Source organism: Phocoena phocoena, chromosome 2, assembly GCF_963924675.1.
Source record: "Phocoena phocoena chromosome 2, mPhoPho1.1, whole genome shotgun sequence".
Lineage (NCBI taxonomy): Eukaryota > Metazoa > Chordata > Mammalia > Artiodactyla > Phocoenidae > Phocoena > Phocoena phocoena.
This window is the reverse complement of record NC_089220.1, coordinates 45,447,958-45,460,905: the sequence shown is the minus strand read 5'-3', so window position 1 is coordinate 45,460,905 and position 12,948 is coordinate 45,447,958. Positions and strand designations below refer to the sequence as shown.

The window sequence follows — 12,948 nt, the reverse complement described above, 5'->3', positions numbered from 1 at the left end:
TCAATCCATCATCTTTTGGGCCTGACATAGAGTAGGCAGGTAAAGGTTTATTCAAAACTGAACTGTGGGAGAAGAAATACTGATCAGAAAAAAATCTGCAAAGACATCCTTTCCTTTAGTTAATATCGATTTGTCAAGCCATTTGCAAACGTCTTCCCCTTCCTGTATTGCTTTTAGCTCTCTCCAATTTTGGCCAACGGATCCGTGTCCCGGGGTTAGGCTGCATTCACACCTAGCCAGCTTCGAGGCCTGGCCCTAAAGACCGCAAGCGTAGGGAATCCAGAACCTGCCTTCAACCTTCCCTTCAGGAGACAAGTTAACAATTTCCGCCAGGCTGCCCAGAACGCCACCGGCCACTGGCGTTTCCTCCAGACAGCTCAGAACTCCGGAACATCGGGGCTCTTTCGTCCCGCCCACCAAGAGAAAACAGCCGCCCGGGAGCGAGCGCAAGGAACAGCCGCGCCGCCGGGGCCGGGCGGGCCGCAGTGCCACCCGGGCCCTGTAGGGGGCGCGCGCGGCTGGGCCCGGCCGACCAGAGGAGAGGCGGAGCGCGGGCGGGGGCAGCGCGCTCGAACCTCTGCGCTTCCTGTTCCGGCGCCAGGAGGAGCCGCGCGCTGCTGGTGCTGCTGCCGCCCCCATCTCCGTCGCCGCTGCCGTCGGTCGGGCTGCGCTCAGTTCTTCAGCGATCAGTTCCCTCGGACCCATCGCCGCTTCTAGACCTTGCTGCGGGTTCGGATCTTGCCGGGTGAGGCTGCCTCGGCGCTGGCGGGGTCGTGGAGGGGAGCAAAGGAGTACGCCCAAGCGGGACGCGGGCGCAGTAACGGAGATTCCTGAGTCGCCTCTTTGGTGGCCGGGGGCTAAGGGTTTCTCCCTGTCGTCTTCCTCCCGGCTGCGGGATGTCGGCCCTCTCGCCCCCCAAGGAGAAGGCGTCGGAGGCGGGTGACGTAGCGCCCGATGGGTTTCTCCGCGCGTGACGTCAGGCCTGGCTGGGGGCGGGGCGGGGAGCGGCCTGGCCCCTCCCCCACCCCTTCCCGGGCAGGCGCGACCCGCTCGGAGGCCGGTTCGCTCCGGTTGATCCCGGACTCCTTTTGTTCGTTTGGCCCTTTAGGGCTGCCGGCCTCCCGCCCCTTGGCCCTGACCCCCTCCCCCACTCAGTAATTTCCAATGAAAGGGAGAGGGAGGCCTAAACAGATTCTTGGGGGAGTCTGTGATGCTAGTTTAAGATTTTTCGCATTGTGACGTTTTGGTCATTATTTTCTAGAGGAGTTGCTAGCAGATACCTTAGATGAATACCCATGACAGAAACGATGAGAAGTGTTGAGTTCTGTAATACTCCCTTTTTGTAGGATGTAGGAGCACTTGGTGGCTTTGGACCGTTTTCTTCTGAAAACCAAGCGTAGTGCTTTTAATAAATGAGGATTCTAATGTTGAAGCATCGAACCGTACTCACCTGACTGAAAAAAAATTTTTTTATAGCATTGCTACTAAAGAAATACTCGTACACGTGGTGGTTGTATGGGCCTCATTACAGGGGAAGGTAGCCTTCAGAAATCTTGCAGAAGTTCTTTGTTTAGGAGTGTTCTTTGGGCAGGGAGAACAGACATTTTTCTTGCTACTGGTGTCTTGAACCTCCTATTCAAAATTAGTTTGTCTCAGAAACTTGAGGTGTGTGTACTAGAATGTCCTTTTCCTATCTCCAGGAGGAACGGAGACCCAGAGACAACCCCTTAACCGAAATCCTTGGGACCAGTGTGTTTTGGAATTCAGAAATCTTTGGATTTTATCTTTAGATTTTAGAAAGACAATAAGGGGCAAAAAGATGAGAGATCACACCAGCAGAGTCGGGGCAGCATCCCCTAATCCAACAGTAATATTTGTGCAGCGAATAGGGGAGAATTAATGGAAACTGTAAAATAGCCTCAGGTCAGGTTTTGCCACCAAGTAAGTTTTATGCCAAACCTGGGAGCATTTCTTTCATTTTTAGAGGTTTCTGAACTGAGAACTGTAGATAACGGTTTGTGGACCTATCGTAGCAATTTGTAAAAGCTAACATTTGTTGAGTTTTCGCTATGTGCCAGACAGTGACCAAGAGAGTTGTTTATTATGTAAGTCTCACAGCAAATCTATGAAGTGGATGCTACTGCTGTCTGCTTTCACCTCTGGGGTTTGCACAGCTCAGCTTGTTCAGAGCCAGCCAGTGAAGTGCAGTGTTACGTAGTCTGTCATACTATTGGCGTTCACTCTTTTTAACCATAAGCAATATGCCCATACACAGAGGAAGACAAGATAATGTGTCTGTTTTCCGGGCGCTTTTATTTTAGGCACTTGATTTACCAGTCCCATTTAGTCTCTCCTGTTACTGGCCCGTTCTTTATAGTTGAAGTAACAGGTTCATTCAGGTGAGCTGACTCAGACATTCAAACCTTGGTCTAGAGACTCTCTGCTAAGGTTTTCATATTCCTCCATTTTCTACATTCTAACCAATTTGAACTGCTTACACCAGGGGTCCCCAACCGCGAGGCCACGGACCCGCGCGTCCGTGGCCAGTTAGGAACCAGGCCGCACGGCAGGAGGTGAGCTGAGGTGAGCGAGCAAAGCTTCACCTGCCGCTCCCCATCGCTCGCATTACCGCCTGAGCCATCCCCTCCCCCCACCCCCGCTTCCGTGGAAAATTTGTTTTCCGTGAAACCGGCCCCTGGTGCTGAAAAGGTTGGGGGCTGCTGGCTTACACTTCCCACAGATCTCTTGTCCCCTCTCAGCTTTTGCACAAACTTCTCCTTTCCCTAGGGCCTATCTTAGCTCTTCACCTCATTGTTCTCCCAGACTGCAAAGGCACTACTCCTCGGACTCCTTGTCTGATACTCCTTTCCTTGATTCCTTTAGGAGCTTTTTGAGGTGCTCCCATAGAGCCCTGCGCTTACCCCAGGTAACCTACTGTTTAAATGGTAGTTCTCCGCCATACTGTGAACGCCTTTAAGCGTTTATTCCACGCCATACTATTCATTTCCCCAAGGCCCCACGCAGTACCTGGCACTTATGTTCCAATAAGTATCTGAGTGTAGAAAATACGGCTGACATGAGGTTGTGGGAAAAAAATTTTTTTTAATTACATGTTTTTAAGTAATTAAAATGTTCAAAAACTTGCAGATCCCCAATTTCTTGAGTTGCCCAAATGTAAATTAGAGTGTATCTGATAAACGCCAATACTAAAATTTATCCTATATGTTCATTCAAAATTTATATTTTCAGTACCAATATATTACCACTACTGTATCCTCTCTCCATACTAAACAAAACCATGCAAAAATCCTGGTTTCCCTTAGTGACTCTTAATAAATGTGTTACTTGTTTATAACTGTAGATTATTAAATATTTTACTTATCTGTGAAGTAGTCGGGAATTATAACTGTTTTGCTGATGGGAAGATGGTCTCTGGTTAAAAAGTTTGCCTTTGTCAAAAGATTCAGATAAAAGGATTGGTGTCCATGTTTCATAACTGTATAGTCCCATACTGTTTATGACTCCACTACAATTTGATGGCCTATTGAAATATTCCTTTTCCAATAGTCACTAGTAATTTATGGAGTTCAACTTTTTTTAAACCTCCCCATGATGGAATTACCATTTTTACTCTAAAGGCCATACGCTTACAGAAATGTTTTACTTTTCTAGTGCATGTTGAAAGAAATTTTGTACTCTTGTTTTAAAATTGCTCCTCAGAAAATACAATGATTGGGCTTCCCTGGTGGCGCAGTGGTTTAGAATCCACCTGCCAATGCAGGGGACATGGGTTCAAGCCCTGGTCCGGGAAGATCCCACATGCCGCGGAGCAACTAAACCCGTGCGCCACAACAACTGAGCCTGCACTCTAGAGCTCGCGAGCCACAACTACTGAGCCCTCATGCCACAACTACTAAAGCCCACGCGCCTAGAGCCCATGGTCCGTAGCAAGAGAAGCCACCGCAGTGAGAAGCCCGTGCACCGCAATGAAGAGTAGCCATTGCTTGCCACAACTAGAGAAAGCCCACACACAGCAACAAAGACCCAACACAGCCAAAAATTTAAGAAAATAAAAATACAGTGATTATTCTTCACACGTGTACTGCCATAAAGTATTAACAGAAAGTTTTGGAAGTGATAGCTTTAGATTATTCTGAAAAGAAAATTAAAATCTTCCTTGATTTTACACTTTTTTTTCCTAGTTCAAGGTTGCATTGGCCTCATCTTAATTAGCATAATCCATATGTTTGAGAATCATTTTTTAGAAAATCTAGGGTTTGGAGAATCCCCTGGCTGTCCATTGGTTAGGACTTGGCACTTTCATTGCTGGGGTCCCAGGTTCAATCCCTGGTGGGGAAGCTAAGATTCCACAAGCCACGCGGCACGGCCAAAAAAAGAAATAAAAAAAGAAAACCTAGGGGGTTTTGTGGTGTTTTTTTTTTACATTCTGCAACTCTTCTCATATTGGAATAGTGATGTCCAACTCTATTTTTTATTTTTTTTATTTTTTATTTTTTTGCAGTACGCGGGCCTCTCACTGTTGTGGCCTCTCCCGCTGCGGAGCACAGGCTCCGGACGCGCAGGCCCAGCGGCCACAGCTCACGGGCCCAGGCGCTCCGCGGCATGTGTGATCCTCCCGGACCGGGGCACGAACCCGCGTCCCCTGCATTGGCAGGTGGACTCCCAACCACTGCGCCAACAGGGAAGCCCCCAACTCTATTTTTTAACCTTTTTATGATGAAAGTATTCTCCAAGTAATAAATTGGAATGTTTCCAATTAATATGAACACTGTTTATTCTAGGCATGGAGAGCACGTCACTTTACTATGCAGTTCTGTAGAACAGGAAGTGACTTATTTCTAATCCCTTTGTTCAGGGCTTTATTATTTCCTCTATCTTCCAGGATTTGATTTTGAATTTAAACTTTTGAAAGCCAGAGTTGTGAATCAGTTTGATATTATTAACTAATGGAATATATTTTAATGTAGTGCTGTGATTAATTAACGATAGTTTTTCAAAAACTAAGAGGGAGATGAGTAATTCTGAAAACCCAAACTGTAAGACCACGTGAAATTCATTGAGTTGCTTAGTTGGTTAGGTTTTCTGCTCCAGAATTAGTGTGAACTTTGATACAGAACTATTTTCTGTTTCGAAAACGCTCACCCTGTTTGAAAAGAATGTTAGTCTTAGGTAGACTTTAAACTTGTGCATGGATAAACTTTAGTCCTAAGAATTTACTATTGTGTGATGTGACATTTTAGTATAAAACAAACCTTAACATGGGAATGACTAGGTAATTGTATTTGCTATACATTCATGATGTGTTTTTTAATATTATGAATTAAGAGCAGGGTTATAGCAGTTGCAGCAGTAGGCTTCCTGTTCGTTTTCTTTATCACTCCTCATGATAACCAAATCATAAATAATAAAATTGTAAATGCAAGGATGGCTCAATATTAAGCAATATATATGTAACTATATTGTGATTGATGGGACAAAGGAGAAGAACTGCAAGATCAACTCATTAGATGCCAAAAAAAATCATCTGAAGAAATTCAGTGTTGGATTTTTTAACTAGCAAAATAGGAATAAATAAGTCTAGCAAAATAGGCATAGATAGAAACTTCCTTACTGTAATTTTTTTTAAACCTCAAAACTAAAAATGAGTCATATATAAACATTAGAAGCATTGCCAGGAGAGTTGAGAAGAAGACTACTGTGCTCACACTATCTTATTTAATATTTCATTGTTGTTTAAGTCCTAGCTTAGGCCAAAGAGAAAAGAGGTGTAAATACTGCAAAGAGAAGGTAAAATTATTTTTTGCTAATGGCATAATCCTTTATCTGCAGATTCCAGAGAGTCAACTGAGAGACTTTCAGGATAAAATAATTCAATAATGTCACTGCTTACAAAAGTAACACACTAAAATTTGAAAGGCTTTCCCGTATATGAACAACCAATTAGAAAATATAATGGAAGAACCAATTTACAACCACAAGAAAACGTTTACCATTTAGAAATCTAACTCAAAAAATGTGTAGGAGTCTTGATTTTTAAAAACTACTGAGTGGGGAGTTCCCTGGTGGCGCAGTGGTTGGGAATCCGCCTGCCAATGCAGGGGACATGGGTTTGAGCCCCGGTCCGGGAAAATCCCACATGCCGCGGAGCAACAAAGCCCGTGTGCCACAACTACTGAGCCTGCGCTCTAGAACCCATGAGCCACAACTACTGAGCCCATGAGCCACAACTACTGAGCCCATGTGCCACAACTACTGAAGCCCGCGTGCCTAGAGCCCGTGCTCCGCAACAAGAGAAGCCACCGCAATAAGAAGCCCATGCACCGCAATGAAGAGTAGCCCCCGCTACCAGCAACTAGAGAAAGCCCGCACGCAGCAATGAAGACCCAACGCAGACAAAAATAAAATAAATAAATTTATTTAAAAAAAAAAAACTACTGAGTGATAATAAATGACAGTGATGGGAACTATAAAGACATACCTTGTTCTTGAATGAGAATATTTTATACTTTAAATGTATGAAATGTCCCCTAAATTAATCTGTAAATTTAATGTGTTTTTTGTTGTGTTGTTGGGTTTTGTTTGTTTTGTTTTTTTACAAAATGATCTAGAAAAAAATAAGCATGAAAATATTCAGGAAAATCTGAAATAAACAGTAATAGTAGGTCATAAAATTTGTTTAAAATTTAAAGCTGCCCTGATAAGATGAGATGTTATAGTGTGGATCAGTAGGAAAGAATAGAGTTCACAATACCTTTGGGAAATGATGGAGGCTCTGTGACTTGGTGGTTAAGAGCCTTGGCTCTGGGGGCTTCCCTGGTGGTGCAGTGGTTAAGAATCCGCCTGCCAATGCAGGGGACAGGGGTTTGAGCCCTGGTCCAGGAAGATCCCACATGCCACAGAGCAACTAAGCCCAAGCGCCACAACTACTGAAGCCCACGCACATAGAGCCCGTGCTCCACAACAAGAGAAGCCACTACAATGAGAAGCCAGTGCACCGCAACGAACAGTAGCCCCCGCTTGCCGCAACTAGAGAAAAGCCCGCGCACAGCAACGAAGACCCAATGCAGCCAAAAATACATAAATAAATAAATAAATTTATTTAAAAAAAAAAAAAAGAATCTGCCTGCCAATGCAGGGGACACAGGTTCGAGCCCTGGTCCGGGAAGATCCCACATGCTGCGGAGCAACCAAGCCCATGCACCACAACTACTGAGCCTGCGTGCCTAGAGCCTGTGCTCCACAACGAGAGAAGCCCACACACCGCCAAGAAGAGTAGCCCCTGCTCACCACAGCTAGAGAAAGCCCATGCACAGCAATGAAGACCCAACACAGCCAAAAATAAATAAAATAAATAAATAAATTTATTTAAAATATATATTTAAAAAAAAGAGCCTTGGCTCTGCAGTCAGACGATATCTGGATTTGAATCTCTTCTCTGCTTGTCACTAGCTCTGACCTTAAACAGGGTAACTTCCTTTTCTCCAGCTGTACACTGGGAGTGGTAATAGAATCTGCATCTATTAAACGAGATTATACACCTAAAGCACTTAGCATGGTGCCTGTTCCATGATATATTTACATATATGTGTGTATGTATGTATATACAGTGTTTGTTGTCAACAGCACCTGTATAATGTGTTAAAGGTAGCTTGTCAAGTGGGTTCAAGCCCTGGTCCGGGAAGATCCCACATGCTGTGGAGCAACTAAGCCTGTGCACCACAACTACTGAGCCTGCGCTCTGGAGCCTGTGCTCCGCAACAAGAGAAGCTCCCCCTCACCGCAACTAGAGAAAAGCCCATGCGCAGCAACGAAGACCCAACGCAGCCAAAAATAAAAAAATAATAAATTAATTTTTTTAAAAAAAGTAGCTTGTCAAGTCTGTTGAAATAAGATAGATTATTCAGTAATTGTTGTTTGAAAGAACAGAAAGATTTTAAACAAGTTAAACCATAGAAGTACTATTAGAAAGCATAGGTGAATTTTTTTGTCTCATATGACAGACACCTAATTTCCTTAATGTCTTACAAAGCATTAAAAAAAAAGATGTACTACTAAGTAGTAAAATGATCGAAGTCAAAATAGAGTTCATACTGTGTTATTCTATTTATGTGAAGTCAAGGAACAAGCGAAAACTAAGAAAGTGATTGCTGAGTGGTAAAAGGGAAGTGATTGGAATGTGGTATGAGTAAACCTATGGAGTGAAGGAAATGTTCTGTCTTGGATGGTTACAGGGGCATATGCAACTGTCAGAGCTTGTTTACCTGAACACTGATCCGTGCATTTTATTGAAAGTTAATTATACTTCAATTATAAAAATTGATAAAAGTGGTTCAAGGGCATGAGCATATTCACAGAAAAAGAAGTCTAAATGTGGTATTAAATTTAAATGATGCTCTACTTTCCACTTAAAGAAATGTAAGTTAAGATGCCAATTTTTAACCTATTATAATGGAAAATGATTTATAAATTTAATAACATCCAGTGGTGAAGAGGAGTTTTAAAAAGGTAGAGTGTAAATTGGCATGGGCTTTTTGAGATGGATCTTAGATTGACTTTACCTGTTGACTATGTATTTCACTTCTGTACTTTTTCCTGGTGATAGACTCGAAAAGATAGGTGTTTAAAGATGTTCACTGTGTCATTGTTTAAAACAATTCAAACTGTGAACAACCTAAACTGCCACCAACTTGAGACTGTAAACTAAATTATGGATCACTTTTATATGATGTGCAGCCAGTAAAAATGGATGAAGTTTACACAGTTGTATGAACTATTATGGAAATTTTTCCTATATAAAGAAAATCATTATATAAATGATTAAGATTCCATTTAAGTAAAAATAGTGTATGCATAGTTCCTTAAAGAATATATAAGAAATTAAACACTGGTTTTGAAATATTCCTTCTTTCTTTTTTTTCTTTTTTTTTTTTTTTTTTTTGTTTGTTTGGTCTTGTTTTTAGGAAAATGTCTGATGAATTTTCGGTAAGTTGATGCATTTACTCTTCATAAGTTTTTTGGCTCTTAGAAAAAAGACATGGTCCTAACTGTGGGCCCTAAGTCTTCCAATGTAAAAGAGATGCATTTTGTGATTCTTGGTTTTTGTTTTTGTTTTTTTAGCATGTGATTTTGATAGATGATTTACCCTAATTTACTTAGCTATGTTTGAAAATGCATTCTGTCATATTTATTTCTTTATGAATCCTTAAGTAAAAATTTTTTTAAAGGGTTACTTCTGTTTTAACCTGATAGTGTTAATAATAGCCAACATTTATTGAAAATTACATACCAGGCACTGTGTTAAGTGCATTAAATGAGTTATCTCATTTAGGCCTCAGGTTAACCCTAAACTGTTGTTTTGAAAATGAAGAAACTGAAGCTCAGAGAGGGTATATAACTTGTTTGAGGTAAAGCCAGGATCGAGATCACACTATGTTAATCAGTTGTATTTAGAAAACTTGAGCTTCTCTGAGGAATTTGCATTGTAAAGCTGCTATTTGAGGTAACTCCTAAATTTTGTATTAAATGAGTTGTTTTTTAAAAAACTGAACCGCTTGGCTTTTGAAGAATCCCTGACCCTATAGCCTACTATCCTTTATGGGTTTGTAATTATGTTTGGCATTGCTTGTCCCTGAATAAGGTCAATAAGACACGCCTGTTTTGTATTCCAGTTGGCAGATGCGCTACCTGAACACTCCCCTGCCAAAACCTCTGCTGTGAGCAATACAAAACCCGGCCAGCCTCCTCAAGGCTGGCCAGGTTCCAACCCTTGGAATAACCCAAGTGCTCCACCTTCTGTGCCATCTGGACTCCCACCAAGTGCAACACCCTCCACTGTGCCTTTTGGACCAGCACCAACAGGAATGTATCCCTCTGTGCCTCCCACCGGACCACCTCCAGGACCCCCTGCACCCTTTCCTCCTTCTGGACCATCATGCCCCCCACCTGGTGGTCCTTATCCAGCCCCAACTGTGCCAGGCCCTGGCCCCACAGGGCCATATCCGACACCAAATATGCCCTTTCCAGAGCTTCCAAGACCCTATGGTGCACCCACAGATCCAGCTGCAGCTGGTCCTTTAGGTCCATGGGGATCCATGTCTTCTGGACCTTGGGCACCAGGAATGGGAGGGCAGTATCCTACCCCTAATATGCCATATCCATCTCCAGGGCCATATCCCGCCCCTCCTCCTCCCCAAGCACCAGGGGCTGCACCACCTGTTCCATGGGGCACTGTTCCACCAGGAGCCTGGGGACCACCAGCGCCATATCCTGCCCCTGCAGGATCATATCCCACACCAGGACTCTATCCCAGTCCCAACAATCCTTTTCAAGTGCCTTCAGGACCTTCTGGTGCTCCACCGATGCCCGGTGGCCCCCATGTGAGTGTTTAATTTGTTATTTAACATACAGTAATAGTCCCATAAGCACAACTGAAAGATTGTCTCCAGTTTCGGATGGAAGATTAGAAAGCTTTTAAACCTTTTTTAAAAAGGTGTGTGTATATTAAAAAAGAGTAACTTTCAAACTTCAGGTAAACTTAGGTAAAGCATTTATTTAAAAGGATGAAAACAATATTCCTGGTACTAAAAATAGAAAAATTCCCCAAATATCCCCAAAGACTTTGTAATGTAGTAAGCAGTGTCCTCAACAGCATCCTTGAGGTAAACTCAAAGATGTGTTTCATTGGATTTTTTTTTTTTTTTTTTTAACATTTCTCAGTACTGTTTTATAGCATCACACCAAAGCACAAGTTCACTAAAAGTAATCTCTGCCAGTCTGGCTAGATATAGACGTAGATTTTTAGAGAATCCAGGGCAGTGAATGTGTAACGTTGCCCATCTTTCATGCAACTGTCCATAGTGTTTCTCAGCCAAGGTTTTGTTAGATCCTTAACAGTACTGATCTCAAGATTATATCAATCTCTGCATTGCCAATTATATGTAATGCTGTGTGCTTTACTGTCAGCCAAGCTGGAGTAGGGTTGACATCTTAGTTGAGGACCCTTTCTTGGGCGTATGACCAAATAGAAAAGCACCCTGTTTCCCTATGAACTGAGCCAAGTCAGATGCTCCATAGGGGCGAAAAAATCTATTTATTCTTAACAAAGTACTAATCAGATCTCCAACCAGATTAATCAAACATCCACCTCAATTGTAAAGGAGAAATACCTTAATAAAGTGCCCCTAAAACTTCTTTTCATTAGTGTAACTTTTTGCTCTCTATATATTGTCTTAAAAAATTATTTTTGTAAATTGTATGCCAGAATAAGTGAGATGATTAGCTGTTTGGCTTTATTAAGCAATAAGTTTATTTTAAGCCACAGCAAGGAGCTAATCAACTCCATTTACAAAATCTAGAAGTTTACTTTTTCTTTTTTCTATTGCAGTCTTACCATTAAGTTAACAATGGATGAAGAGATGACGCTTTGCTTTTTGAAGTACATATATATATATGCACTTGAATGCATATATAAAAATTGCTGTTTCACTATTCTTAGAGGGCATTCATGAAAGAACAACTCTTGCACCTCTCAGAAGATATCTGCCTCTTGTGCTTGGATGTATAGTACATCTGATGGAAACAATCAGATAAAAATGTAAAAGTAAATCATTCAAATGTGATTTTTATTCGGTTTTTATGGAAAGTTAAAGTAATTAAGTATATTGAATAGCTCTTTGATACAATTTGTTTAAAACAAATTTTCGATTTGTTTAAATTATGAAACTAAATACTTATCACTTTTTCCCCTAAATAAACACACTTTGAAAACAATCACATTGTCATAATTTAAACAAATGATGCCTCTCAACATCTTGAGCTGCTCTATCTATAGGATAAATAAACCTGGTCCTTCTGAGGTTATCTTTTGGATATACATTTTAAAACTTGGTAATTATTGTCAGATGTTGAGTTCATTTTTATCCTTGAGCTTTTAGTAAAAACTTCATTTTGAGTTCCACCTGATTTATTTTTAGCCATATGGGTCATACAGCTCTAAAATCTGCCCTTCATGGAAACTGTTTTCTTTTTAATGCAGGCTAACATGTATATGTAAATTATATTCTTAGAGAATTGGTGATCTCTTTGTACTTGTAGAATAGATGATGATGTGTCCATATTACTTTGGAAAGAGCTCAAGGACGGAAATATTTCTCTCCTTTGTCTTGAACCTCAAACTAGAAGAGACCCTAGGAACTGCTTCATAGTAACAAGTAATTTGCATTCCCACAAAACTCTTCTACAGGACTCTTCCTGTAGCCCCCTCTCCCTCGGTTCTTTAGAAGGAGCACTTCCCTTCATTCCATCCTGATGCAGATAACTGGCACACTCTAGGGGTCTATCACAAACACAGAAGTTACGTTTAGAGAACCTTAAGTCATACAGACATGACTGTTCTCTTTGTACAAGTGTGATTGAAACACGTTACGTCTTTCAGAGTCTGGTTAAGCTATGTCATCATCTCTTGCATAGTTTTCCTGGATCTGTTTGTAACGTGCTTATGGCTAACAGTTCAGTTCTGTATTTGTTGACAGGTAAGACAGGTAAATAGGTAGAAGAATGAGTGCCATCCTCAAAAATTATTCTGTAGCTGTAACACTGAGAATAATCATAAAGTGTAGATCTCTGCAATTGTGTTTAAAGCAGTGTGACTGTGTTACTTAAAAATAAGTGGTGTTTGTAACCTCCAGAATAGCTTTTTGGCACCTTATCTTTAAATCCGATTTTTAGATTTGGGATAGAACTGACCATGTTATTTGTCAAATTTTGAATGTATTCATTAGGTTCCTAAAATGTATTGTGACTTTTTTGACCAGTATATGAGAGATTTATGCTGGAGCTCTTACCTTTGCTTAGAAATAAAATATTTAGTAGTTTATTTCTGTTACAGTTAAAATGTCAAGAATGCCAAATGCTGCCAATTTAATGGTT

At 41.5% G+C, this 12,948-nt stretch overlaps 1 protein-coding gene across 1 annotated transcript; it reads left to right on the top strand.

Moving 5' to 3' along the window:
• The first annotated feature begins 594 nt into the window (after positions 1 to 594).
• Positions 595 to 11,790, top strand: MAPK1IP1L (mitogen-activated protein kinase 1 interacting protein 1 like). Its single transcript, XM_065872622.1, has 4 exons — positions 595 to 745; positions 8,982 to 9,003; positions 9,690 to 10,397; positions 11,405 to 11,790. The coding sequence occupies exons 2-4, from the start codon at positions 8,986 to 8,988 to the stop codon at positions 11,414 to 11,416; spliced, it is 738 nt and encodes a 245-aa protein (XP_065728694.1). The 5' UTR covers positions 595 to 745; positions 8,982 to 8,985; the 3' UTR covers positions 11,417 to 11,790.
• The last annotated feature ends 1,158 nt before the right edge of the window (positions 11,791 to 12,948 follow it).